This window comes from Ovis canadensis, chromosome 9 (assembly GCF_042477335.2).
Source record: "Ovis canadensis isolate MfBH-ARS-UI-01 breed Bighorn chromosome 9, ARS-UI_OviCan_v2, whole genome shotgun sequence".
Classification (NCBI taxonomy): domain Eukaryota; kingdom Metazoa; phylum Chordata; class Mammalia; order Artiodactyla; family Bovidae; genus Ovis; species Ovis canadensis.
The window spans coordinates 35,860,819-35,885,671 of record NC_091253.1 but is presented as its reverse complement, the minus strand read 5'-3'; the positions used below and the strand labels follow the sequence as shown (position 1 = coordinate 35,885,671).

The 24,853-nt window shown below is 46.4% G+C and overlaps 1 protein-coding gene and 1 long non-coding RNA gene across 4 annotated transcripts; one reads left to right on the top strand and one right to left on the bottom strand.

The window, feature by feature from the left end:
* Positions 1 to 16,329: 16,329 nt before the first annotated feature.
* On the bottom strand, positions 16,330 to 19,092 carry LOC138446186 (uncharacterized). 2 transcript variants are annotated; one of them, XR_011259220.1, is made up of 3 exons: positions 18,676 to 19,092; positions 17,190 to 17,306; positions 16,330 to 17,032 (listed from the first exon to the last, which is right to left on the bottom strand). It is a non-coding gene; the product is annotated as an uncharacterized lncRNA (long non-coding RNA). The 2 variants fall into 2 exon arrangements; XR_011259221.1 differs by having other exon boundaries at positions 18,747 to 18,931.
* A 95-nt stretch (positions 19,093 to 19,187) lies between these two features.
* Positions 19,188 to 24,560, top strand: MYC (MYC proto-oncogene, bHLH transcription factor). Of its 2 annotated transcripts, none has more exons than XM_069601004.1 (3): positions 19,188 to 19,786; positions 21,503 to 22,268; positions 23,537 to 24,560. In XM_069601004.1, exons 2-3 carry the CDS (start codon positions 21,512 to 21,514, stop codon positions 24,097 to 24,099), a joined length of 1,320 nt encoding a protein of 439 aa, XP_069457105.1. In that variant the 5' UTR covers positions 19,188 to 19,786; positions 21,503 to 21,511; the 3' UTR covers positions 24,100 to 24,560. The 2 variants fall into 2 exon arrangements, with proteins under 2 accessions (XP_069457105.1, XP_069457106.1); XM_069601005.1 differs by lacking the exon at positions 19,188 to 19,786 and adding an exon at positions 20,979 to 21,286.
* Positions 24,561 to 24,853: the final 293 nt, after the last annotated feature.

Genomic DNA, 24,853 nt, shown 5'->3' with positions numbered 1-24,853 from the left:
TGAGTAATGGAATATGACTCAGTTATAAAAGAATGAATGAATGCCATAAAAAGAATGAAATAATGCCATTTGCAGCAACGTGGATGGACCTGGAGATTATACCAAGTGAAGTAAGCCAAAGACAAATATCATATGATATCGCTTTCATGGGGGAATTAAAAAAAAAGAGAGAGCACTACAAATAAATTTATATACGAAACAGAAACAGATCCAAAGACATAGAAAACAAACTTATGGTTACCAAAGTGGGGGGTGGAGGATAAATTAGGAGTTGGGAATTAACATATATGTACTATTATATATAAAATAGATAACCAACAAGAACCTACTGTATTGTACAGAGAACCATACTCAATATTTTGCAATTAGGCTATAAGGGGGGGAAAGCTGAAAAACAATAGATAGATGTAAGTAAAACTGAATCACTTTGCTTTATACTTGAAACTAACACAATACTGCGAACCAATTATACTCCAACAAAAATAAAATTTTAAAATATTATGCCTTATCTGGAGTTTTTAAAAGGTTTTGATGGGCTCCCTGGTCTCCATTCAATTCTTTTCCTCTTTCTTTTTCCACCAAAAGGGTAATTTAAAGTGTCAGTTTCAAGACACTGAACTTTTGTTTGAGCTCTGATGTAATATCCAGATGATTTATTCACAGAAGCTAATCTGCTAACTCAGGCACCTTGTTTTATGGTCCAAACTCTTTCCATCTCATTCAACTCAGCTCTAGCCAGCTCCCCGGAGACAAAGTCTAAACACTGCTTTCTGAGACAGAGATCCTACTTTGATCCTGAGCAGCAGAAAAGCACTAGATCTTGTTTTGTGTTGTCTTGTTTTGTTTTGTTGATCCTAGATGGCCTAAAGGAACACAATTCACAGTCCATGTCGAAAGGCCTTACGTCTGGGTGCATCCTAGTCTGTTTCCAGTGGACCTTGGGTCCCCCTTTCTCCTGATCTCTACACATTAGATAAGTTCTGCAGTCCTATCTCTCAAAAATTCTCACCAGTCAACACATTTCACAGCAAGAGGCTTTGTAGTTAAAACCTTTGACCTCAGAATTTTATCTTATCCCCTTCCTGGGTCATCCAAGACATTTCTACCAATCCCATAGAGTACAGGTGAGGCTAAGCAAATATTGTTGAAAGAATGACTAAATATTAACAGCTAACATTTATTGAGTATTTATGATGTGCTAGGCAATAGAAGCATATTATATGCATAATCTGATTTATTTCTTCTAAGAATGCTATAAGGTAGGTACTAATACAATCCCCATTTTAAAGACAAGAGGACTGAGGCTCAGAAATTTTTAGTTCAGATTTATAGAGCAGGGACAACAGGATTTGAACCCAGGGGCTTCTTTTCTCTAACCACTCTCTGACCACTTCATTGATTATGACTGTGAGAATATACAAGTAAATGGATAATTGATAGGAATGTCCCAATTCTTTCTTCAGACCTTGGCCCTCAAAAGCATATGTGTGGGTCAGTTGATCTTTCCTGATATCCTATTTCAACTGATTTAATTGGTATCTTTCAGGAAGCCAAGGTTGGCTCATCTGTTTTCAATGAAAATTTAGCCTTTTTTTTTTTAGTCAGGAAATGTACCACAAAAGAATGGATACACATATAGGCATTGCTGAGACCCTTCGCTGTTCACCTGAAACTATTATAGTATTGTTAATTGGCTATAACCCAATACAAAATTAAAAATTCAGAAGAAAAAAATAAATAAGAAATCTACCACAACAGACCACATTTTCCCAGTGACTTACATGATTTTGCTCTCCAATTTTTTTTATAATATATATTGTATTTATTTATCTGGCTGCATTGTTGCCCCATGTGGGATCTTCATTGCTGTGTGCAGAGTCTTTAGTTACAGAATGCAAACACTTAGTTGCAGCCTGTGGGATCTAGTTCCCTGACCACGGATGGAACCCAGTCCCCTTGTACAGAGAGTCTTAGCCACTGGATCCCCAGAGAAGTCTCTTTTGCTCTCCAATTTGAAAGTCTCCATTCTGCCCTCTTCACACTGCCTGAGTCTGAATCCTTGCTTCATTGCTTACTAACTATTCAATCCTAGGCAAATGATTAAACCTCCTCATACTACAGTCACCTCTTCTGCAAGGTGGAAATAAGAGTGATGATATGCATTTGGTGGGGTTGCTGTGAGGTCTAAGTGCTGAGTACATGTCAGTGCTTGGAAGAAAGTCTAAAGATGGAAATCTGCTCTCCACCCTTTCAGCGTATCTCTGGAATTGCATTTATAACCTCATTTGGAGACAAGGGCCAAATATCTCTTTGTGAATGAGGGAGTGGACCAAATGGGCCTCCTGCTTCCTCCTCCCACTCCCCAGCCTAGGTTCCTGCTGAGAAATCACAGAGAAATAAAATATTCCCCGTGTGTGCATGCTACGTTGCTTCAGTTGTGTGCAACTCTGCAATTTTATGGACTGTAGCCAACCAGGCTCCTCTGTCCATGGGATTCTCCATGCAACAATACTGGAGTTGGTTGCTGTGTCCTTCTCTAGGGGATCTTCCTAACCCAGGGATCAAACCCACATCTCCTGTCTCCTGCATTGGCAAGTGGGTTCTTTACCACTAGGGCCACCTAGGAAGCCCCCAAATATTCCCCAGGTAAGTCAAACTAAAACAAAATGTTTGAAGACTCTTAACCTCCCAGAGTTCACTAAGGCTTCTTCAGTCACAGCATTTTCCATCTTAAGTCCCATCACACGTGCCTCCAGCAGCTCTATCACCTGCAATGTGTGGATTTTTTCCTTGCACTGTCCAATGTAGCCATCATTCACAGGGGAGTAGGCCTCTCTATTCTGATAAGGCGTAAAATATGAGCTACAGAGTAACAGTCCAGCCATATGTCCTTCTGCCTTATCTGCAAATCCCCTTATCAGCTGTTTTATTGAGGCTGTTCAGGACACTTGATTCTCCTATCCTCACCAGAAAATGCCCTCATTCAGTCTTTCCTAGGATCCTGCAGGAAATGCACCAATAATGTAATATCTGCTTTTTTTTAATTGGCATATCAATTAAGACATGCTACCATTGTTTGTATAATCATTAGATTTGTCCCCACTGTTAATCAAAGAAATGCAGATCCAGGCAAAGCTTTCCTTAGAATGATATAGCTGTATAGCCAGTGCTGACACTGTTATATATATTGAGGGCAGTATAAATCACTGCAACATCTTCTCCGGGCTAGTACTTTAGCAATAGACATCAAGGGCCTTCAATGCCTCAATAATTTCACTTTAGAGACTCTATGCTAAGGAAATAATCCGAAACATATAAAATAGATCTTTGTGCTCCAAGATGTTCATGTCAGTGTTATTTACTGCAGCAAAAGCAATGGAACCATATAAACACTTTTTTTTAACAAAGGAAATGGTTATATGAGCTATTTTATAATGACCTCATAGAATACTTTGTAGCCATTTAAAATGATACTTTCAATTAAGTTGACAATTTTTGTAATATCAGGTGAAATGGGGGAATAGGCAGAATACAGATCTACACATATTGTTGTTGTTCAGTTGCTCAGTTGTGTCCAGCTCTTTGTGACACCATGGACTGCAGCACACCAAGCTTCCCTGTCCTTCACCATCTCCCAGAGCTTGCTCAAACTTATGTCCATTGAGTCTGTGATGTCATCCAATCATCTCATCCTCTGTCATCCCCTTCTCCTCCTGCCTTCAATCTTTCCCAGTATCAGGGTCTTTTCCAATGAGTCAGTTCTTTGCATCAGGTAGCCAAAGTATAGGAGCTTCAGCTTCATCATCAGTCCTTCCAATGAATATTCAGGATTGATTTCCTTCAGGATGGACTGGTGTGATCTTTTGCTTAAAAGAAAGATGAGAAAATATAAAGACACTAATGAATGAATGCTGTCACAGTAATGGTTCAGAATGCTGTGAGAGTGGATAAGTGTTCAGATTTAGACTGGAGGATCAGGGAAGCCTCTCGGAGTATCTAGAAGTTAGCCAGGGAAAAGGACTACTCAAGGAAGAGGAAACAGCACGTGCAGAGGTTCTGAGTCAGGAAAAACACAACATATAGACGTTTCTGAGGCTCTGGCTACTGGGTGCTAACAATGCATCAAAGTCTTTGTTTTAGATTTGCTTTCCTGTCCAGAACCAGGAGCTAAAATTTCCTTGTAAGTAATAAGGATTAATATCATCTGAAAGTTAAAAATCACTCAATCGTGTCTGACTCTTTGCGACCCTATGGACTGTATAGTCCATGAAATTCTCCAGGCCAAAATACTTGAGTGGGTAGCCTTTCCCTTCTCCAGGGGATCTTCCCAACCCAGGTCTCCCTCATTGCAGGCAGATTCCTTACCAGCTGAGCAATCAGGGAAGCCCATCTGCTGAAAAGACACTGGCAACTCAGTTTGAGCTTGGCATGTCATGGGGAAAGGAGCAGTAACAGCTCTTGTCACCTGCAGTTGTCAGGGGGCTGAGGATTCCTTCACTTAAGCCCTTAAAACAGGCCTGGCAAATGGCCAACAAGCACATGAAAAGATGCTCAATATTACTCGCCATCAGGGAAATGCAAATCAAAATCACAGTGAGACACCATTCCACACCAACTAACATGACTATAATAAAAAAAAAAAAAAGACAGATAACAACAAGGGTTGGTGAGAATACGGAGAAATCAGAACCCTCATACACTGCCAGCGGGGGCAGTGGCGGTGGGGTGGGGTGGAGGGGGGAGGCAAGTTTTGTCCTACTCTTTGTGACCTCATGGACTGTAGCCCACCAGGCTCCTCTGTCCATGGGATTTCCCAGGCAAGAATATTGGAGTGGGTTGCCATATCTTGACTCGGGGATTGGACCCTGGTCTCCTGCATTGCAGGCAGATTCTTTACTGACTGAACCATTGCAGCTCAGCACACTGCCAGTAGGAATAAAAAATGGTTCAGCCACTTGGGGAAACAATTTGCAATTTCCTCAAATGGTTAAACATAGAGTTACCATATAACCCAGCATTCCCACCCCCAAGAGAAATGAAAACCTATGTCTACATAAGAATGTGCAGAGGAATGTTCATAGCAACATTATTCACAATAGGAAGAAGTGGACACAACCCAAATGTCCATCAACAACCCAATGGATGAAGAGATAACAGAGATGTGATATATCCATACCATGGAATAGTATTCATTAGTCAAAAGAAATTAATAAATAAATTAATTTAAAAGAAATGTAATATCAATAAATGCCACAACATGAATCTTGAAAACATTATACTAAATGAAAGAGGCTGTCACAGAGGACCACATGTAGTCTGATACAACGAACACAAAATAAACAAACCCACGGAGATAAAAGATGCTCAAGACTTGATGCTCAAGACTGGAGTGTTGATAGGAAATGGAGAGTAATTGCCAATAGGTACAGGGTCGCTTTTGAGGGTGATAAAAATGTTCTAAAGTTGATTGTGGTGATAGCTGCATAACTCTGAATACAAAAAAAGAACTCTGAACCATGCACTTTTTTTTTTTTTTTTTTGGCTGCTATCTCACAGCTTGCAGGATCTTAGTTCCCTGACCAGGGACTGAACCTGCACCGTTGGCAATGAAATCATGGGGCTTTAACCACTCGACCACCAGCAAATTCCTTGAACCATGCACTTTAAGTAGATGAATTGTATGATATGTGATTTTTATCTCAATAAAGTTGTTATAAAAAATAGGGTCAGACCAATGGGCACATAGTGTGTGCTTAATGTTGGCTAATATCATCACTATTCAATAAATACCTCTTTTCTCTGGATGAAACTTTTCCTTACAATGGCAACTGTGAATCAACCAGGAAATTTTCTGAATCAGGGTCATAAATTCAAAGGCTTACAAAAACCATGCAGAAGCCAGAAAAAGGTCATAAAGTGAAGGTGCCCAGAGTAAGGGAGTGGTGGAGACTGAGTCCAAATGGAAAGCTGATTGCTTCTCACCTCCATCCACATGGGAATCTAGGCCCAGAATTACCAGAGCTGACTTTTCAAGGGAAGGCAGACTTTCAGATTTTTATGTGAAACCTGCTGGCATGCATACCATGCCAATTATGCGCAACTCTATATGACCCCATGGCCTGTAGCCCACAAGGCTGCTCTGTAGCCCACAAGGCTGCTCTGTCCATGGGATTTCCCAAGCAAGAATTCTGAAGTGGGTTGCCATTTCCTCCTCCAGGAGATCTTCTCCACCCAGGGATCGAGCCCACATCTCCTTCGACTCCTGCATTGGCAGGTGGATTCTTTACCACTGAGCCACCTGGGGAAGCCCAAGTATCAGCACCTACATTAAAATGTTATAAACACTGAGAAGGTCAAAACTTACACTTGAGCCAACATAGCAGCAGGAAAATTTCAGTCTTCAAGTTGCTCTGTTGTCTCCACTCACAGTTCTTTAGTATGATTCCCAAAATTGTCCCCTGTCCACTTCCCTCCTCCTAGACTCTGGTTTATTCCTCACTTCCTCTGCCAAAACCTATCCAGGCTAAAGAGACAGAGAGTGAAGTGAAGTCGCTCAGTCGTGTCCGACTCTTTGCGACCCGTGGACTGTAGCCCACCAAGCTCCTCCGTCTATGGGATTCTCCAGGCAAGAATACTGGAGTGGGTTGCCATTTCCTTCTCCAAAGAGACAGAGAATTCAAACATAAATAGTTTCTAAACATTCTGGTAGATGTCAAAGTTAGAGTACAGTAGCATGGAGAGGGATTGGGGGCACATAGCTTTTGATTCCTAACCCAATTAGAGAATCCTACAATAGAGTTTTTATTCAAAGACCAAATTTAATGTTCAATCCTACATCTCCAGTAGGGCTTTCCTGGTGGCTCAGATGGTAAAGAATCTTCCTGCAATGCAGGGGACCAGGGTTTGATCCCTGGGTCGGGAAGATCCATCCCCTAGAGCAGGAAACCCACTCTGGTATTCTTGCCTGGAGAATCCCACGGACAGACGAGCCTGGTGGGCTACAATCCATGGGACTGCAGAGTCGGACACGACTGAGCCAGTAACACTTGCATCTCCAGTGAAGCCGGTTTTCATTAATTTCCAGCACAATATTCAGATATACTGGCCAGAACTTCAATAAGTTTTTATTTAGTGTTTAATCCTTTAGAGCATTACAGTTAATTATTTCAGCTTTATGGCACACTGGAGGCAACAAGCATCCAAGCAGGATGCCTTCTGCCTCTCCTCCCACCCAGTCAGGCCAGGGAGGTGTCAATATAATTATTTAAGGAGTTGAAAGGTAGAGGGCAAGGAAGAGGAAGGGAATTGAGCCCGCAATTATGCACTAATGCTTCGACAGAGAAACAGATGGCATTCCTTGCATAAATTATTATTTATCCGTGGAATTCCCCTCTGCCTATTACCAATTCCACCCTTTTAAAAAATTCTTTGTTGGGCCTGTGAAGTCCCCTGGCCAGTGTCCAACGTCAACTCCCTCCCCCACATCCCTCCCGGTAGAGACGCAGCGAGGGTGAGAATTCCAAGATGGCCGCAGGCAGGCAGCAAGAGTTTCCGAGGGCATTGACGTTGAGGTCACAGGGAGGAGTTCACTTTAATTTGTAGGCTGAAGGCAGGGTGCAGTGACTGCCTGGGTGTGCAAGCAGAAAGTGACGAGCATGGTTACCCAGCCTCTGCTTCACCTTCAATAATGAGACTACGTTCCCTGGTGGTCTAGCGGTTACAATTCAGTGATTTCTCTGCTATGACCCAGGTTCAATCCCTGGTCAGGAAAGGGAGATCCCCAAGCCATGCAGCATGGCAATAATAATAATAATAATAAGACCTATTACATATGGACACCCACCAAAATGCCAGCTCAGGCAACATAGCTTGGAAATTACTATGCATGCCCCCATAGAACCCTTGCATCAGCCCCCAAGGCAAGAAAGAGCATTTCATTGTGGAGAAAAAAAAAATGAAGAAACTGGAAGCTGTGAGATAAAGAATTCTGCTAATCCTAATACCCAGATACCTTTTTTTAAAGACTATATAGCTGCATTTTTCTTCTTCCTTTTTTTTTTTGTTTTTGGCTTGTACAGAGTTATAAAAATCATTTCTACCTTTTCAACTATATGTTTTTTTAATTCTTATTTTTTTCTGAAGAGAACAGGACTTTTAATCCATGTAATTAAATGCCAAAAAAAAAACCAAACAGTTTTTAATTCCAGAATACTAAAATGAAAACAAAACCCTCAAGACAGTAATGATACCCAAAACACCTATGGTTTTTGAAGATAGCTGGTATTCTCAGCTAACCTTCAGGACAACTCTGGGGGGTTAGGCTTGTTACAATTTCCTACAGATGGGGACACTGAGACTCTGTTCATTGAAGTCATTTCTCAAAGCCTCCAAATCCACAGTCAGCGTGATGTTTGAACTCGGACTTACAGGGATTCCCAGGACAGCCACAATCTAGTCTCTCCTATGTATACCACCACCGCCCTCGCTCTCTCACTAACATAGAAATCTACTTCCCAAACACACATATTAGCTGTCTCCAGACATTTTTCAGAGAGAGAGAACCAAGCCTCTTGGAGGGCAAAGATTGTCCACTGTCTTGACACTCATGCTGTTCTTGCCTCCTTGGCAATTATACAGCAGGATATAATGGGTATATATAAAAGGGTGTACATGTGTAGGGTAGCCATGAGAAGCAAAGTGCTCAATTTGATCCCGCTAGCATTTCACAGAGAAAACTGGCCCTGGCCAGCAGCAGCAGAGACACGGCAAGCACTGGGCATCAGGGCTGACTGAGGCTTGCGGTGGAACAGATGAACCCAAGACTGTGGCATCAAAAGGATTTGGATGCTGAATGCCACTTCTGCCACTCACTGTGTGAGTTTGAACAAGTCCCTCCAAGGCATTAATTTTCCCCATCTGTAAAATGGAATACTAATCTGCACCTCATAGGATTACTGTGGAGACCTAATGAGATAATGCAGTGAATTTTTAACATTTTTAATACACAATTAGAAATGCGGATGGTGACTGCAGCCATGAAATTAAAAGACACTTGATCCTTGGAAGGAAAGCTATGGCATACCTAGACAGTGTATTAAAAGGCAGAGACAAACATCTATATAGTCAAATCTATGGTTTTTCCAGTAGTCATGAATGGATTTGAGAGTTGGACCATAAAGAAGGCTGAGTGCCGAAGAACTGATGCTTTCAAATTGTGGTGCTGGAAAGACTCTTCAGAGTCCCTTGGACTGCTAGAAGATAAAACCAGTCAATCCCAAAGGAAATCAACCCTGAATATTCATTAGAAGGACTGATGCTGAAGCTGAAGCTCCAATACTTTGCAACCTGATGTGAAGAGCCAACTCATTAGAAAAGACTCTGATGCTGGGAAAAACTGAAGGCAAAAGGATAAGGGGATGGCAGAAGATGAGATAGCTAGATAGCGTCACCAACTCAATGAACATAAGTCTGAGTAAGCTCCAGGAGATAGTGAGGGACAGGGGAACCTGGCGCACTGGAGTCCATGGGGTCGCAGAGCATCGGACACGTTAGTGACTGAACAACAAAAGAGATGCAGTGCATTTCGTGTCATAACCAAGTTCATACAGAGAGAAGGGGGATTCATAAAACCATGCTTAGTAATATTCTTTGATAGCTTGGATACTTTCTTTGCTAGTCCACTTTTGTGAACTACCACACCTATGGTTTTTGAAGACAGCTGGTATTCTCAGCTAACCTTCAGGACAACACTACCAGCTAAACTGACTTCATATCCAGTAAAGGATCATAACTTTTCCCTGTGAAAAGCCAGGCACAATAAGCTTCTCCCTGCCCAGCTCCAATAACCGTGTTCACACACCTCCTTTCTTCTGCTGGATTCTGGTAAGAATTTCCTCTGGGTTTGATTATAAACTTGTGAGGAAAGGGACCTGCAGGGGTGCTGTTTTAAGTGGTTGTGGATTCTGGTTTCGTTTTTATTTTACCCTCTTTGGTTTTTGGTCGTTGAGTCCAGTTCTGCTTATCTGGATGGCTTCTGTCTTCATCGTCCTCCTCAGCCATCTCCAGGCTTCAGCTATCCTCAAGGAATGTGAACAAGACCCACCCATCAGTGGAACTGAAGCAAGGAAGAATTCTCAGATCTCTCTCTTTGGATTAAAACTGGGCTGGGCTACATATGTCTTCCTCTTGGGAGCTCCCTCTGATAGCACTCATTCAATAAGCGTTTACATGACTTCCCTCATGGTCCAGGGGTTAAGAATCCATGCTCCCAAATGCAAGGGGCCCAGGTTCAATTACTGGCTGAGGAACTAGATCCCATATGCTTCACCTAAAACCTGGTTCAGGCAAACAGAAAAATAAAAATAATAACTTGTACATGAGTGTTCATAACAGCACTATTAGTAACAGCCAAAAAAAAAAAAAATGCAGCAGGCAGTGTGGTAGGCCCTGGAGACCACAGACTCTGCAAGTGGCAATGCAGAGGCTTTCTTAGTGGGTGCCAATGTGAATATGACACAGTCCCTTCTGACCCCAGAAATTTCTGTGCCTGGAATCACAAAAATCCATAAAAGCAGTAAACTGTTAGATTTCTTATCACAAAAGCATGGACAGTTAAGGCTCTCAAGGGGAACTTCCTTGGTGGCTCAGTGATAAAGAATCTGCCTGCCAATGCAGGAGACATGAGTTTGAACCCTGGTCCGGGAGGATCTCACATGCCAAGGAGCCCACGCACCACAACTAGAGAGTAGCTCCCACTGGATGCAACTAGAGAAAAGCCTGTGCAGCAACGAAGACCCAACATAACCAAAAAAATCAATAAATAAAAAGACTTGCAGTGGAAGGGGAAATACTATCAGAAGAGGAACACTCTTTAGGTGGCTTATTAACATGTAAGAGCAGAGATCTCAGACAGGCAGACTGAGCGCTGAATCTATCCCGCAAGCAGGTTTCGCTTCTATATATAATCTTCCCTGGCAGCTCAGCTGGTAAAGAATCCGCCTGCAAGGCAGGAGACCCCAGTTCGATTCCTGGGTTGGGAGGGTACCCTGGAGAAGGGCATGGCAACTCACTTCAGGATTCTTGCCTGGAGAATCCCCATGGACAGAGGAGCCTGGCGGGCTACAGTCCATGGGGTCGCAAAGAGTCGGATGCGACTGAGCAACTAAGCACAGCACAGCATAATTTTTAAACTGAGTTGCCAGCATTTGATATTCCACCTTCCCTGAAATTCCACCTTCCCTGAAAAATTGGAAGTGTTGGCACCAATGAGCCCGTATTGAAGGACAACAACCCGCAGATGCCGAGTAGCAACTACTGGCTGCATACAGACGAATGTTCTCCCGTCTGACGCAGTCCTCACCACTCCCTTCAGGCTTCCTCATCTACATTCCCTGCTGGGCCCCTGGAAGCATTCTAGTTTGCACCCCTTGATCTAAAACATGATGAAGGAAGTGTGGATCCGAAGTTGGGAAGAGCTTTTCAATTAGGGTATCAGTCTATGCTTTAAAGGAATAGTTTTCCCAATGTCCCTGTCAGTTCACCAGGGCAAGAAAACAGATGTAGATTTCAGCAGAAGCTTTGTTCAGCCAGGAATTCACTCTGGGGTTGGCAGGACCACACTGATGGTCAGTTACTAGACAGTATATGAATTCAGTCAAAGGAGGGTAATTCTAACAGAATGCCTGGATTTGTATTAATTAAGAGCAATGCATCATTCGACCTTGCAGGTCTTCCAGAATTTTGCTCTTTCTGGATGAAGGGATCTATGAAACGGCTTAGAGTAGGAAGAGTCACTCAGTCTTACAGCAGATGGAGACAGGCGAGGGGTGGGTTAGGAATTAGTCATCAAACATTATGTAATCTCTCTGGGAGAAGAGACACCCCCTCCAGTTCTCATCTGTCCAATGTCACATGTGTACTCATCCACCGTTTTTCAAGTTTGATGAAGTGATGGAGGCGAGAAATGTCATGGAACTCTCTGGGAAGCACCATGACATACGAATACATTAAACTTAAACTAACTCAATCCATAATTTTCTGCGAAAATTCTAACAATTGCTAGCATTTACTGACCATAGGCCAAGCATTAGTGTGCATGTGTGAGTGGGTTCAATAGAGTCTGACTCTTTGTGACCCCATGGACTATAGCCTGCCAGGCTCCTCTGTCCATAGAAATTCCCAGGAAAAGATATCAGAATGGGTTGCCATTTCCTACTCCAGTCCAAGTACCAGGTTCTGTATCAAATGCATTATCTCATTTAATCTTTATGATATCCTCAATAAGAAAGACAGAGAAGGCGATGGCACCCCACTCCAGTACTCTTGCCTGGAAAATCCCATGGATGGAGGAGACTGGTGGGCTGCAGTCCATGGGGTCGCGAAGAGTCAGACATGACTGAGTGACTTCCCTTTCACTTTTCACTTTCATGCATTGGAGAAGGAAATGGCAACCCACTCCAGTGTTCTTGCCCGGAGAATCCCAGGGACGGGGGAGCCTGGTGGGCTGCCGTCTATGGGGTCACGCAGAGTTGGACACGACTGAAGTGACTTAGCAGCAGCAATAAGAAAGATGCTATCCTATGTACAATAGCCAGGACATGGAAGCAGTCTAGATGTCCATCAACAGATGAATGGATAAAGGAGTTATGCTGCATATATACAATGGAATATTACTTAGCCATTAAAAGGAATGAATGTGAGTCAACTGTAGTAAGGTGGATGAACTGAGAGCTTGTTACAGACTGAAGTAAGTCAGAAAGAGGAAAACAAATACTGTATACTAATGCATATATATGGAATCTAAAAAAAAAAAACAGCTGATGAACTTATTTACAGAGAAGAAATGGAGACACAGACATAGAGAACTGACTTGTGGACAAAGCGGGGGAAGGAGAGGTGAGGCCAATGGAGAAAGCAGCATTGACATACATACGTTATCATGTGTAACACAGATAACTACTGGGAAGTTGCTGTATGGCACAGGGAGGCCAGCCTGGCCCTCTGTGACATCTAGAAGGGTGGAATGGGGAGCAGGAGGGTGGGAGGGAGTATATATACAATTATGACCAATGTTCATTGATGTACAGCAGAGACCACCACAATATTGCAAAGCAATTATCCTCCAATTAAAGAGAGAGAGAGAGAGAGAAAGACACTATGATGACAGCAGTCCCGCTTTACAGATGAGAAAAGTAGTGAGACCTAGAGATGTCATAGGATTTGCCAGATTTAGCAGTGAACGAATCAGTGCACAAGGTTAACTGGAAGGGGACCCTCAGAACCTTTTGGAATCCACTGCAAGCCAAGTCTAGGAGCAACCTGTAGAGGAGAAAGAAGAGTCAACGGTGGAAATGGAAGAAGCAGCTGGATATGTTAATGTCAGAAGGAGTCACACTGGGATTCTCACTCTGATGTATCAGGGCTGACACTGTTCTGTTGGGGGGCTGTCCTGGGCACTGTTGGACATTTAGCAGCATTCCTGACCTCTACCCAGTGTATGCTAGTAGGAACACTCCTTGGTAACAACCCCTGAACGTCTCTAAGCATATTCAAATATCCCCTGAGGGCAAAATCACCTTCAGTCAAAGACCACTGATCTACCAAAGAAGAAATCATCTTCGAAATCCATCAGTTTCCCTGGCAGCAGCAAAGTTAAGAAAATGGAAAAGGGCCAAGGTGATCCAAGGGCACTAGGTACTTTCAAGAAATTCCCTTCTGTCACAAAATCCATTTAAAGGTAGTCACAGAAGGAACAGAATTTAAAACTACGAGCAACCAAGGGTGAGCTATTTGCACAAAGTCCAAAAGCCTTGGTTTGGGATCTCCACAAGCCTGTCCAAAGAATAGTCTCCCATCCCCCTGGCTTCCAAAGGAAGGTCAAAGATTGAAACGTAGAAGTTTCTACCCAGTGAGTCTCCATTTCAGTCATCTCCTCACCTCCAACCCAGCTAGGGTCCATCCTGGCGACAGATGTTGCCCAAAAGGACCATGGCAAAGACAGGCCAAGTGAGCGAAAGTGTGGAAACTTCTGAGATTGGCTTGGGTTTGGCACTTACGGAACAATAAACCAAGCCTTTGAAGAGGCTAAACAAAGGAACCATTTGTCTATTCTAGCAGCTACAAAGCGAGGCAAGATTACAGCAAAGGACTAAGGAGCGAAAGAAGAATGCCAAGCTGGAGAGGAGACCAGGGTTTACCAAGTCCAACTCGGACCCTCTGCCAGCATCTAAGGTCCGTGGGTAAGACAGGCAACTGAACGTACTCAACGCGACAGAGGAAATGTAGGCTTTAGAGCTTTATGTTAAAAACACTTGCTGATTTTTTTTTCTTTCTCAGCTTCTTTAATGTATGCAGTATGCTAGAAGCAAGAGTGGGGGGAGAGAAACAACATTCAAAAACATGCATTTTTAAAAAGGCACAAAGCTTTTCTTCACTGCTTTTTTTTATATCATTCCTATGAATTAATGATGCTGGATTTCATTTGCTTGTCTGTTGGAGAGCTTTCCTATACTTCTCTCATTGGGAACAAGGTTGGCATTAAAATGCTCGTCAGACTTTCCCTTCTTTTAACATTCCCGGCTAGCTTGGTTTTAATCTAACAGTCCTTTCCAAATGATCTTTCTGCTGGAGCTATGTATGTATTTATCATTCTCCCCTGACCCTTTCCTTGACAGTCTTCAATGACTTGAAGTGTTTTTGTTTCTTTTTCTTTCTTTTTTAAAGTCAGTTACTTATTGATTTTGGCCACACAGCATGTGGGATCTTAGTTTCCCAAATCAGGGATTGAACCCAGGCCCCCTGCATTGGACACACAGAGTCCTAACCACTGGACTGCCAGGGAAGTCCCTAAAAGGGTTTTGAAATAGCATTCCAATCACTTTTGAGGGGCTTTCTGTCTCATCTCCAGGTTGCAGCTAGCTTTTTGATCACCCACGTCCATTTTCTTTCCACTGCTCTTGTCTAAGGAAGATCCATAGAAAAGTTTCTCAGGGTGGGCTGGAGGGGGAGAGATATTCAAAGAAGGGGAGGAAACTGGTGTTACGTTATACAAGTCACGCATTCTGATCTCACCATCCTGTGCCTGCAAAGAAAGGAGAAAGTGTGGTCAAATTGCTCATTCTTTCTGTACTTCATTTTTCCTAAGTATAAAACTGACACATGACTGTCATTGTAAGAATATGCAGAGATTGAATGACTTCCAGTTATACCATCCTGAAGGAAAAAATATAAATGTTTCCTGCAGTGACACAATGTTCTCTTCCGTGAGGCAATCATACTGGACCTGGAGTCCCAACCCTGTGGGTGAAAACAGAGCTGCCGTTTGGGCGACCTGTCTCTTCTTAGAAATCCAGCAGTACCCCAGAAAGGAAGGAGACACAGCTTGGGAGCGTCCTTAGACCAGCAAACCAGAAATGTTCATTTAATAGACACCTTGCACTGACTTCCCAAAGGAAGTAGAAAGACCGAGGCTGTCCCTTAAAAACTTTTCTTAAAAGACAAACTTCATCAGCTATCTCCAGGTGATCAGGGTCACAAACTCTTTCGTCTCATTCTAAGTTCTGTTATTTTTCTATTTATAACTTTTATTTTACAGTAACGTGCATCTCTTTGGTCATCTTGAATGATATTATTAGTTTTAAATTCCCTTACCATTTCTCAACCCAGCAAATGTCCCTTCTAGGTCAAATGGCTCTTTAAAATTACTAAAAGAAAGATAGAGAAGTCCCTTAAGACAAGCCTTGCTGAGACATGGCCTTCCATTTCCTCAGCTGTGAAATGGGATGGCCCCTACCTTATTTGGAAGCACAAAACTCCAGGTTGCTACTTGAAAATAACACCACAGTTGATACTACTAGCCTGGGAGAGAAGGTTGAGTCCTGAACCCACCAACAGCATCTCTCCTTGGGGTTCACATTGCCTACACATGGCTGGCATGGTTTGGTAGTCAAACCTTAAGACAGGTATAACAGTAATCTTTAGCAGCTTTCAGAAACTACCATCTGAGATCAAACTAGACCTACTTTTATTGTTGTTGCTTGATTTACTGGTTTTGAGTTTGTGTGTGTATGTGTGTGTGTTTTCTTGCCACAGTAGAGAGCAGTCACTCAGCCTCCACAGAGTAATGCCAAAGTGCAAGATTCCTAGGAAAACAGCTCAAGAGACCTTTTCCAGGAAGGAGTTCCTGCTGTCACGTTTCCTGAGGATCTATCTAGGTGATCAGACACTGTCAAGCATCTTTCTGGTCACAGAGACCTATCTGAAATATTCACACTCATTAAGCATGCTATGTAAATTTCCTGCACATTTACCTCCACCTTTATCGCTCAGTTGTTTTGATATGAAAGCTTTTTATTAAAATGATCCTTTACACTTTTTTCCCAGTGGAATCCCAAATGCCCCGCCCCTTCATCGTTATGAAAACATCTGGCTCTTCACCAATTTTTTATTTATTTAAATAAAACAGTAAGCAAAATTAGCTCCTCACCTTTCCCCTTGCCTTCACTTCCCCAATAAATCTAACGTCTTTCTCTAAAACTTGGTGGCTAGAAGAGGATTGGTTTCGATGGTGTGTGGTCTAAAGCGTGTTTTGCTGCTTTAGAATTTTGCTGGAATTGTTTTCATGTGCATACTTGTTAATTATTTCACCGTTTCCCATAAATGGAATCAGCTCTCTATAGGGTGATGTTCGTTGTCTGTAAGTGCCTGCGTGCTCAGTTGCTCAGTCATGTCCGACTCTGCGACCCCATGGATGATAACCTGCCAGGCTCCTCTGTCCATGGGCTTTCTTCAGGCAAGAATACTGGAATGGGTTGCCATTGCAACCTTCAGGGGGTCTTCGCGACTCAAGGATCGAACCTCGGTCTCCTGCGTCTCCCGCATTGGCAGGCAGATTCTCCACCACTTAGCCACCTAGGAAGCCAGCCCGGAGGTAGCTATGGGTTCATTTTCACCACCTCTTATGCAGTTGGACAGCCGCCTCTGAACCACTTTTCTCTCCGGTGATTCCTCTTCTTTCCACCTCTCTGCAGTTGGCCTGAAGGAATCATAAAACGGCGGCTGGAAACTCATTTTAAGGAACCGCCCCTTCCTCAGCCGGGTGCTCCCGGACGCCCCTGCCCCCACCCGACCAGCCCGCCCTCAGCTGGCATCCAGACGCAGCGACCTAGGCTGCCAGTAGAGGGCACACTTACTTTAACTTTCGAAACCTGGGGCGCGGGTGCAGCTCTGGGAGGGGGCAGGGAAAGACGCTTTGCGGCAAAACTCTGGCTAGGGATTGGTCACTTGCGTTTGCGGCAAAGACCTGGAGGCTGGAGCAATTTGCAGTCATTAAAACCGACTTGTGCCTTGTGCCTGATTTGGAGGAAGTTACTACTCTTTTAACAATCGAATGCCGAGCAGCAAACTCAACGGGTAATAATTTATCTCAAACACAGGCATGACATAGGCGAGCCCTCCCCGTTCCAAATTTTTTTCACTTTTGGAAGGAGGGGGAAGGGGCGTGGAAAAGTTATAACGCCCTTGGATGAGGGACTGGGGCTGGGATAGATCGCCTCTGTATAATGCAAACTAGTAAATCCCGAGGGGATATGCATTATATATTAAATATAGATTCATTGAGGGAGTGAACAAATCATGTGTCGTGTTGGGCAAAATTCTAGGCTGACGTGAACATGAAAAGTATACAGATGTACGTGGATTCTATTATACATACACACTTCACTATGGTATTCAGAAAAAATTTAAGAGTCAGTGAACTAGGAAATCAATGCCTGAAATTCGGCCAATTTTTAATTGGCTCAAGACACTGCCAGCACACATCCCCCCCCCCCCCCCAAGAAACGGAAGTAATACTTGGCTCCTCTCCTTAGATGAGAATCGATGCATTGTGTGTGTGTGTGTGTGTGTGTGTGTGTGTGTGTGTGTGTGTGTGTGTGTGTGTGTGATTTCGAGCCCAATGATAAAGAGAAAAGCAGACCCAGAAAGGAAGTCAACGTTCGGTTTGTCCTAGCAGGAAAGAGTTAACGGTTTTCCTCACCGGGGACTCTGCAGACTCCCCAGGCAGGATCCTCCGGCTCGCCCCCTTCCCTCTTCTGGGGAGTCTGGTCCTGAGGCTCTCGCCCCCCTCCCCCGGGCTGTATCCTCCCGTCTAGCGCCTTCTATTTTTCCCCAAACCTGGGAGCCCCAGAGTGGTGCAAACCAGCGCCACGGGGCGCAAAGAGGATTCGTCTCTCTTCTGAAACCTGGCTGCGGAATTGGGAACTCCGAGAGAGAGGAGCGGGGGTGGGATGGGGGTTTAGAGGGACGGGGGTGGTCCCCCGCGGCGCGCACCCGCAGGCGCGCTCCTCCCTTATTCCAGCTCCGGAACCCGCAGAAAGATCTCAGGGATTAGCGCGTACTGGGTGGGGGGAGGGGCAGGAGGAACGCTGGCCCCCACGGAGATCCGTGTAGGTCTGCGCGGGCAGAGCCAGGAGTGGGGGTCCTCTGCGACTTTGGCAGCAATCGGGGGATTCATTGTGGGTGGAAGGTGCGCAGTCGAGAAAGCTGCGCACACCCAGAATGCATAACACCCCCAACAAATGCAATGGGTGTTTATTCATACCGCGCTCTCCAAGTATACGTGGCAGCGCGTTGCTGAATTATTTTAGTAATTCCAGGCACCATTTTTCTTCCCCATACCTTTGATCATGTATCCCATCGACACTTAACCCCCCAGCACACACACACTCAGAGCGCACGCCCATCAATACCCCTTCTTTCCTCCTCTCTTCTTAGGAGTTATTTTCCAAAGGCTGCCCCTTCCCGGCCTGTCCACCCGGGACGTGCATGGCGCAGCAGTGGGTACACGGTGTATTCTCAGCATCGAGGGATGAGCGGTTCTGCCCCCAGATGATTTAAGAACACAGGACAAGTATGCGGTTTGTCCAACACAGCGCTGCTCCACAGGAACCAAGCAGCAGAGAGACGGTTTGAGCGGGAGCAAAAGAAAATGGTAGGCGCGCGCAGTTAATTCATGCGGCGGTCTGACCGTGTTTACATCCGAGAGCTCGGCGCACTGGAGTGCCAGGCTCAAAGAGCTGAATCTCCTCCCCTCCCGCCCTCCCTCCCCACCAGCGCCCCTCCCGGGTTCCCAAAGCAGAGGGCGGGGGAGACAAAGATCCTCTCTGGTGAGTCCCCGCCCACCAGCCCTTTATAGGCGAGGGTCTCCGCTGCGGAGGACCCCCGGGCTGCGCATCTCGCGGCTACCGCTGCGGCTGGCTCGCCGCGGCCGCCGCCTGGCTCCACCACTGCCTGGAAGGGCAGGGCTACTCTGAGGCTTGGCGGGAAAAAGAACAGAGGAGGGGCCTTACCTTCTCATATAAAAGCCAGTTTTTTCTGGGCTTTATCTGACTCGCTGTAGTAATTCCAGCGAGAGGCAGAGGGAGCGAGCGGGCGGGCCCTCCAGGGTGGAAGAGCCGAGCCAGCCTAGCGAGCGGAGTCGCGCTCCGGGCGCCCGGGGAAGGGAGATCCGGAGTCAAAGGGGGGCTTCTGCGCCTCCAGCCAGGCCGGCCCCCACCCCACCCTCCCCGCGGACCCCTGCTAGCGGTCCGCCACCCGCGCCGCATCCGCGAAACTTTGCCCACTGGAACTTACAACACCCGAGCGACACCAAGACTCCCCGGACGCAGAGAAGCTCTTCTGCCTTTTTGGGGAGACACTTTCCCTCGCCGCAGCCCACGACCCGCGCCTCTGAAAGGCGCTCCTCGCCGCTTTTTGGACGCTAGATTTCCTTCGGATAGTGGAAATACGGGTGAGCACCCGGACCTATTGGCCTTTTTCATTTATTTTTGCTACCGCCTTAACGCCGCGATGAGCAGAACGCCCGAATCGAGTGTCTTTTCTCCCATTCCTGCGCTATTGACACTTTTCTCAGAGTAGTTGTGGCTGGTCGGGGTGGAGTGGAGAGGAACCAGAACTGGGTCGGGGTACAGTGACTTGTCAAGATGGGAAGAGAGAGGAAGGCAGAGGGAAACCGGGGGTGCGTTTTCTGAAAGTAGCCTTTAGAGGTTTTTGCTCGCCTTAGATGGACGCTGACCCCGGCCGGGTGGACATTCATGCTTTATTGCATTAATTGCTTTTTTGCCTTTTGTCGGGGAGAAGAAGGGTATGCTTCGCGGTTGACAGAAAACCCTTTACATCCTGAACTCCTTGGAGTAAGAATTACACATTGCATGTTTGAGCGAAGAGAGCTCCGCAGCCGCTGACTTTTTCCTGTCTGGAAAAGGGCATTTAAATTTCGGCTTACTGCATTTCTGACAGCCAGAGACAGACACTGCGGCGCGTCCCGCCCGCCGACCCCCTCGGCGTCTCCAACGCTCCCGGCTCCTTTTAGAAGTTGGCCTTTGACTTTTTTTTAAAGGATAGTAAAATTAAAGATTTTGGTCTACAGAGAGGTTAGGATTCGGTGTTGGGAAGGCGCGGGGACGGGGAAAAGGAAGCTGGGGCAAAGATGTGTCCGAGTCTCCTGGAATTATTGACTCGGCGGTGGGGGGGGATGAGGGCAAAATCTCTGCACCTAGCCTTGGCTCCCCGGCCGCCTCCGGGGTCCCCGCGCGGGTGTCCCTGCGCCCCCTGAGATGCGGAGGACGGCCAGGAGCGAGGCACCGGGCTTTTCGAGAACAGCTGCTACCCTCGGCGGGTGAGGGAGAAGACGCCCGGCTACGGGCGCGGAATCGTAGCAGGGTCTCTGGCGCAGTTACGTCGCCGTATTGAGTGTTGAAGGGAGACGTCTCTGTTATTATTTAACACTCTCCTTTTATTTATGAGGGTCGGGGGTGGGGGGGGTGGGGGGTGGAGAAGGGCTAAAGGCTCGAAGCTGAGCTCGCCACCCCAGCCGGAGAGAGAAGGAAAGCCCGCAAAGGAAAGAAGGGGGTTGCGCTGGGGGTAGGGATGCGGGAGGCGGAGAAGGGAGGCTGGGAGGGGCGGCGGCGCCGGCAGGGGAAACAGCGAGACGAGGGCGCGCGAGTGGGAACGGGCGCGGCGCTAGGGGCCCGGGAGCGGGAGGGGGCCGAGCGCAACCGCTCCAGCCGCGGCGTCTCTCGCCGCCTCCTTCAGGTGGCGCAAAACTTTGCGCCCCGGCGTTTGGCAGATCCTATTCCCCACCGCCGCCGCCGCCTACCCGGGCCTGTGACGGAGGCCAAAGCTGATTTCGATTGCTGGGCGGTCGCGGGGCAGACTCCCGGGCTTCGCGCTCCAGGCTCCCCGGAGGGGAGCCGAAAAGCCCCGCGGCGCTGCGGAGCTGGTTCGCCAAGTGTGTGTCTGAGATAGTAGAGGGTCACTCAGAGCAGGCTAAAAGGGTGCCTTTTTTGTCCGTTCCCCACCTCCCATCAGCCTCATTTGGGGATCGTGCTGGAAGGGGAGTGGTTCTGGATTGTGGCGCGCAGTGCGCGCTGCGTGGGGGTTTCGGCACCATCCAAGACCCCTTTAACTCAAGACTTGCCCCGTCTTTGTGTGCCCCCTCCGGCAGGCTACCGCGATGCCCCTCAACGTCAGCTTCGCCAACAGAAACTATGACCTCGACTACGATTCGGTGCAGCCTTATTTCTACTGCGACGAGGAGGAGAACTTCTACCACCAGCAGCAGCAGAGCGAACTGCAGCCGCCGGCGCCCAGCGAGGACATCTGGAAGAAATTCGAGCTGCTGCCCACCCCGCCCCTGTCCCCTAGCCGCCGCTCCGGGCTCTGCTCGCCGTCGTACGTCGCGGTCGCCTCCTTCTCGCCCAGGGGAGACGACGACGGCGGCGGCGGCAGCTTTTCCTCCGCGGACCGGTTGGAGATGGTGACCGAGCTGCTGGGAGGCGACATGGTGAACCAGAGCTTCATCTGCGACCCCGACGATGAGACCCTCATCAAAAACATCATCATCCAGGACTGTATGTGGAGCGGCTTCTCGGCCGCCGCCAAGCTCGTCTCGGAGAAGCTGGCCTCTTACCAGGCTGCGCGCAAAGACGGCGGCAGCCCGAGCCCCGCCCGCGGGCACGGCGGCTGCTCCACCTCCAGCTTGTACCTGCAGGACCTGAGCGCCGCCGCCTCTGAATGCATCGACCCCTCGGTGGTCTTCCCCTACCCGCTCAACGACAGCAGCTCGCCCAAGCCCTGCGCCTCCCCGGACTCCACCGCCTTCTCCCCCTCCTCTGACTCTCTGCTCTCCTCTGCTGAGTCCTCCCCGCGGGCCAGTCCCGAGCCCCTGGCTCTCCACGAGGAGACCCCACCCACGACCAGCAGCGACTCTGGTAAGCTGGGACCCTCCAGGCGCGTCAGAGGGGTCGGCTGGCTCTTTCCTATTCTCATTGGCTGCCAACTCAAGGGGCCATACTTCAGTTGCCCCCCCCCCCCCACTGCCCCCCACTGCCTTTTTCTCCTTATATTTGAAAAAGAAATGTCAGGTCTGGAAGAGTTTGGGAGCTCACCATCCCTGAAACACTGAGCTTTAGTGTTCTTCCCACTCCTTCCCCTAAGATCGCCCTAGTGGCCAGTCCTCTCCTTTCCCTTCCCTCCCCTTAGGAATTTCTTTTGGGTTTTTAAATCTTCTAGCTTATCTAGCAACTCAATCCGCTCCCTCTTACCCCTCTTAAGCATTTTAATTGCCCTGGAAGGGGGCGGGGCGAGTCGTCGTTGTGGAGTTAAGAGAGGATTGATCTCCGAGAGTGAATGAATTACCTCCCTCCTCCCTTCTGAGTTGTTGGGATTTAGTGGACTACAGATCAACAAAAATGAAGAGGGGCAGTGTACAGAGACCGGGCAGCCTCCCCCTGAGCGCCGGGAGCTAGTGAAAGTGCCTTAAAAGTGTATGGACTGAGTTGGGATCTTTGCACCTCTTTTGAACACTAAAAGCCAATCCTTTACAAAATTGGACTTCGGTTTTTCCTTCCCCCACCTTCTAGGACTTTTGGCAAAGCTGCAGGACTTGTTTTTTTGTTTTTTTTTGTTTTTTCTTTTTGCACTTCCAGTAAGATAGGGAGTTGCTAAAGTTATACCAAAGATTTGCAGCTATCATTTGCAACACCTGAAGGCTTCTTGGTAAAGTCCCTTGCAAATAGGAGGTGCTTGGGAATGTGCTTTGTCTGGGTGTGTCCAGGGCCTCATTAAGTCTTAGGTAAGAATTGGCATCAATGCTGTATCCTGGTAAATTGTAATTTTCTTGTCTGTGCCATAAACCCAGCTGTCATTTTCCTGCCTGAGACTCTCCCTTCTTGAGAAGAAAAGCAGAGATCATTGGCTACCTGTCTGGGAATAACTTTGTGCCAGGGTCCTTTTTTTTTTTTTTTTTTTTAGCCTCACCCAATGGCATGTGGGATTCTTAGTTCCCCAACTAGGGATCAAAACTTGCCCCCTGTGTTGGAAGCATGGAGTCTTAACCACTGGACTGGCAGGGAAGTCCTCTGGGTCCTCTCTTACCTAATAATCCCTTGTATTGGCATAGTATTAATTTCATCTAGTCATTGATTGCTTTAAGGAAACCGTTGTTAACTGGGTGATTTTTTTCCTTTCTTTCTTAAAGAGGAAGAACAAGAGGATGAGGAAGAAATTGATGTTGTCTCTGTGGAAAAGAGGCAGCCCCCTGCCAAAAGGTCAGAATCGGGGTCACCCTCTGCCGGCAGCCACAGCAAACCTCCTCACAGCCCGTTGGTCCTAAAGAGATGCCACGTGTCTACGCATCAGCACAATTACGCAGCGCCCCCCTCCACTAGGAAGGACTATCCCGCCGCCAAGAGGGCTAAGTTGGACAGTGGCAGGGTCCTGAAACAGATCAGCAACAACCGCAAATGTGCCAGCCCGAGGTCTTCGGACACGGAGGAGAATGACAAGAGGCGGACACACAACGTTTTGGAGCGCCAGAGGAGAAACGAGCTGAAACGCAGCTTTTTTGCTCTTCGTGACCAGATCCCAGAGTTGGAGAACAATGAAAAAGCCCCCAAAGTAGTTATCCTTAAAAAAGCCACAGCATACATCCTGTCGGTCCAAGCAGAGGAGCAAAAGCTCATTTCAGAAAAAGACGTGTTGCGGAAGAGGCGAGAACAGTTGAAACTCAAACTTGAACAGATACGGAACTCTTGCGCCTAAATTGACCTATTGGAGGGAGGAACTGAACTCCCTCAGGAAATTCTCATTTGTTACTAAGGGAAAGTGAGGAAAAAGGTTCCTCTGTCAACTCCTTACATAGGAACGTCTTTCATATGCATGAACAACCTCACAACCTTGGCTGGATCTTTAAGACTGAAAGATTTAGCCATACTATAAACTGCCTCAAATGGAACTTTGGGCATAAAAGAACTTTTTTTTTATGCTTACCATTTTTTTTTTCCTTTAACAGATTTGTATTTAAGAATTGTTTTTAAAAACTCCTGAATTTCACCCAATTTTCCTTTGTAAATATAGCCATTAAATGTAAATAACTTTAATAAAATTTATAGTAGGTATACCTACTATATAGTATAATTTTTTTATTTAAGTACATTTTCCTTTTTAAAGTTGATTTTTTTTCTATTGTTTTTAGAAAAAATAAAATACCTTCAAATATATAATTGAGCCAAATCTTAAGTTGTGTTTTGTTTCTTTCTCTTTTTCCCCCCTCATTCCCTTTTCATTGATTGCAAATTAACAGTATTTGGCCCTTAAGGGAATGAGCTTACAAGGATGGGAAAAGAAGTCATTTAAGAAAGGGTAAGGGCTTTTCTTTGTTCTGATGGGTCTGGGGACTTAAGGTCTTTAAGTTCTCAGGGCTATAAGATGCTTCCTGGAGATCTGTGATAAGGGCCAGAGATGATACTTCAAAGAATGAAAGGGCAATAGACTAGTGAGAGGGTTAGAGGTAGGC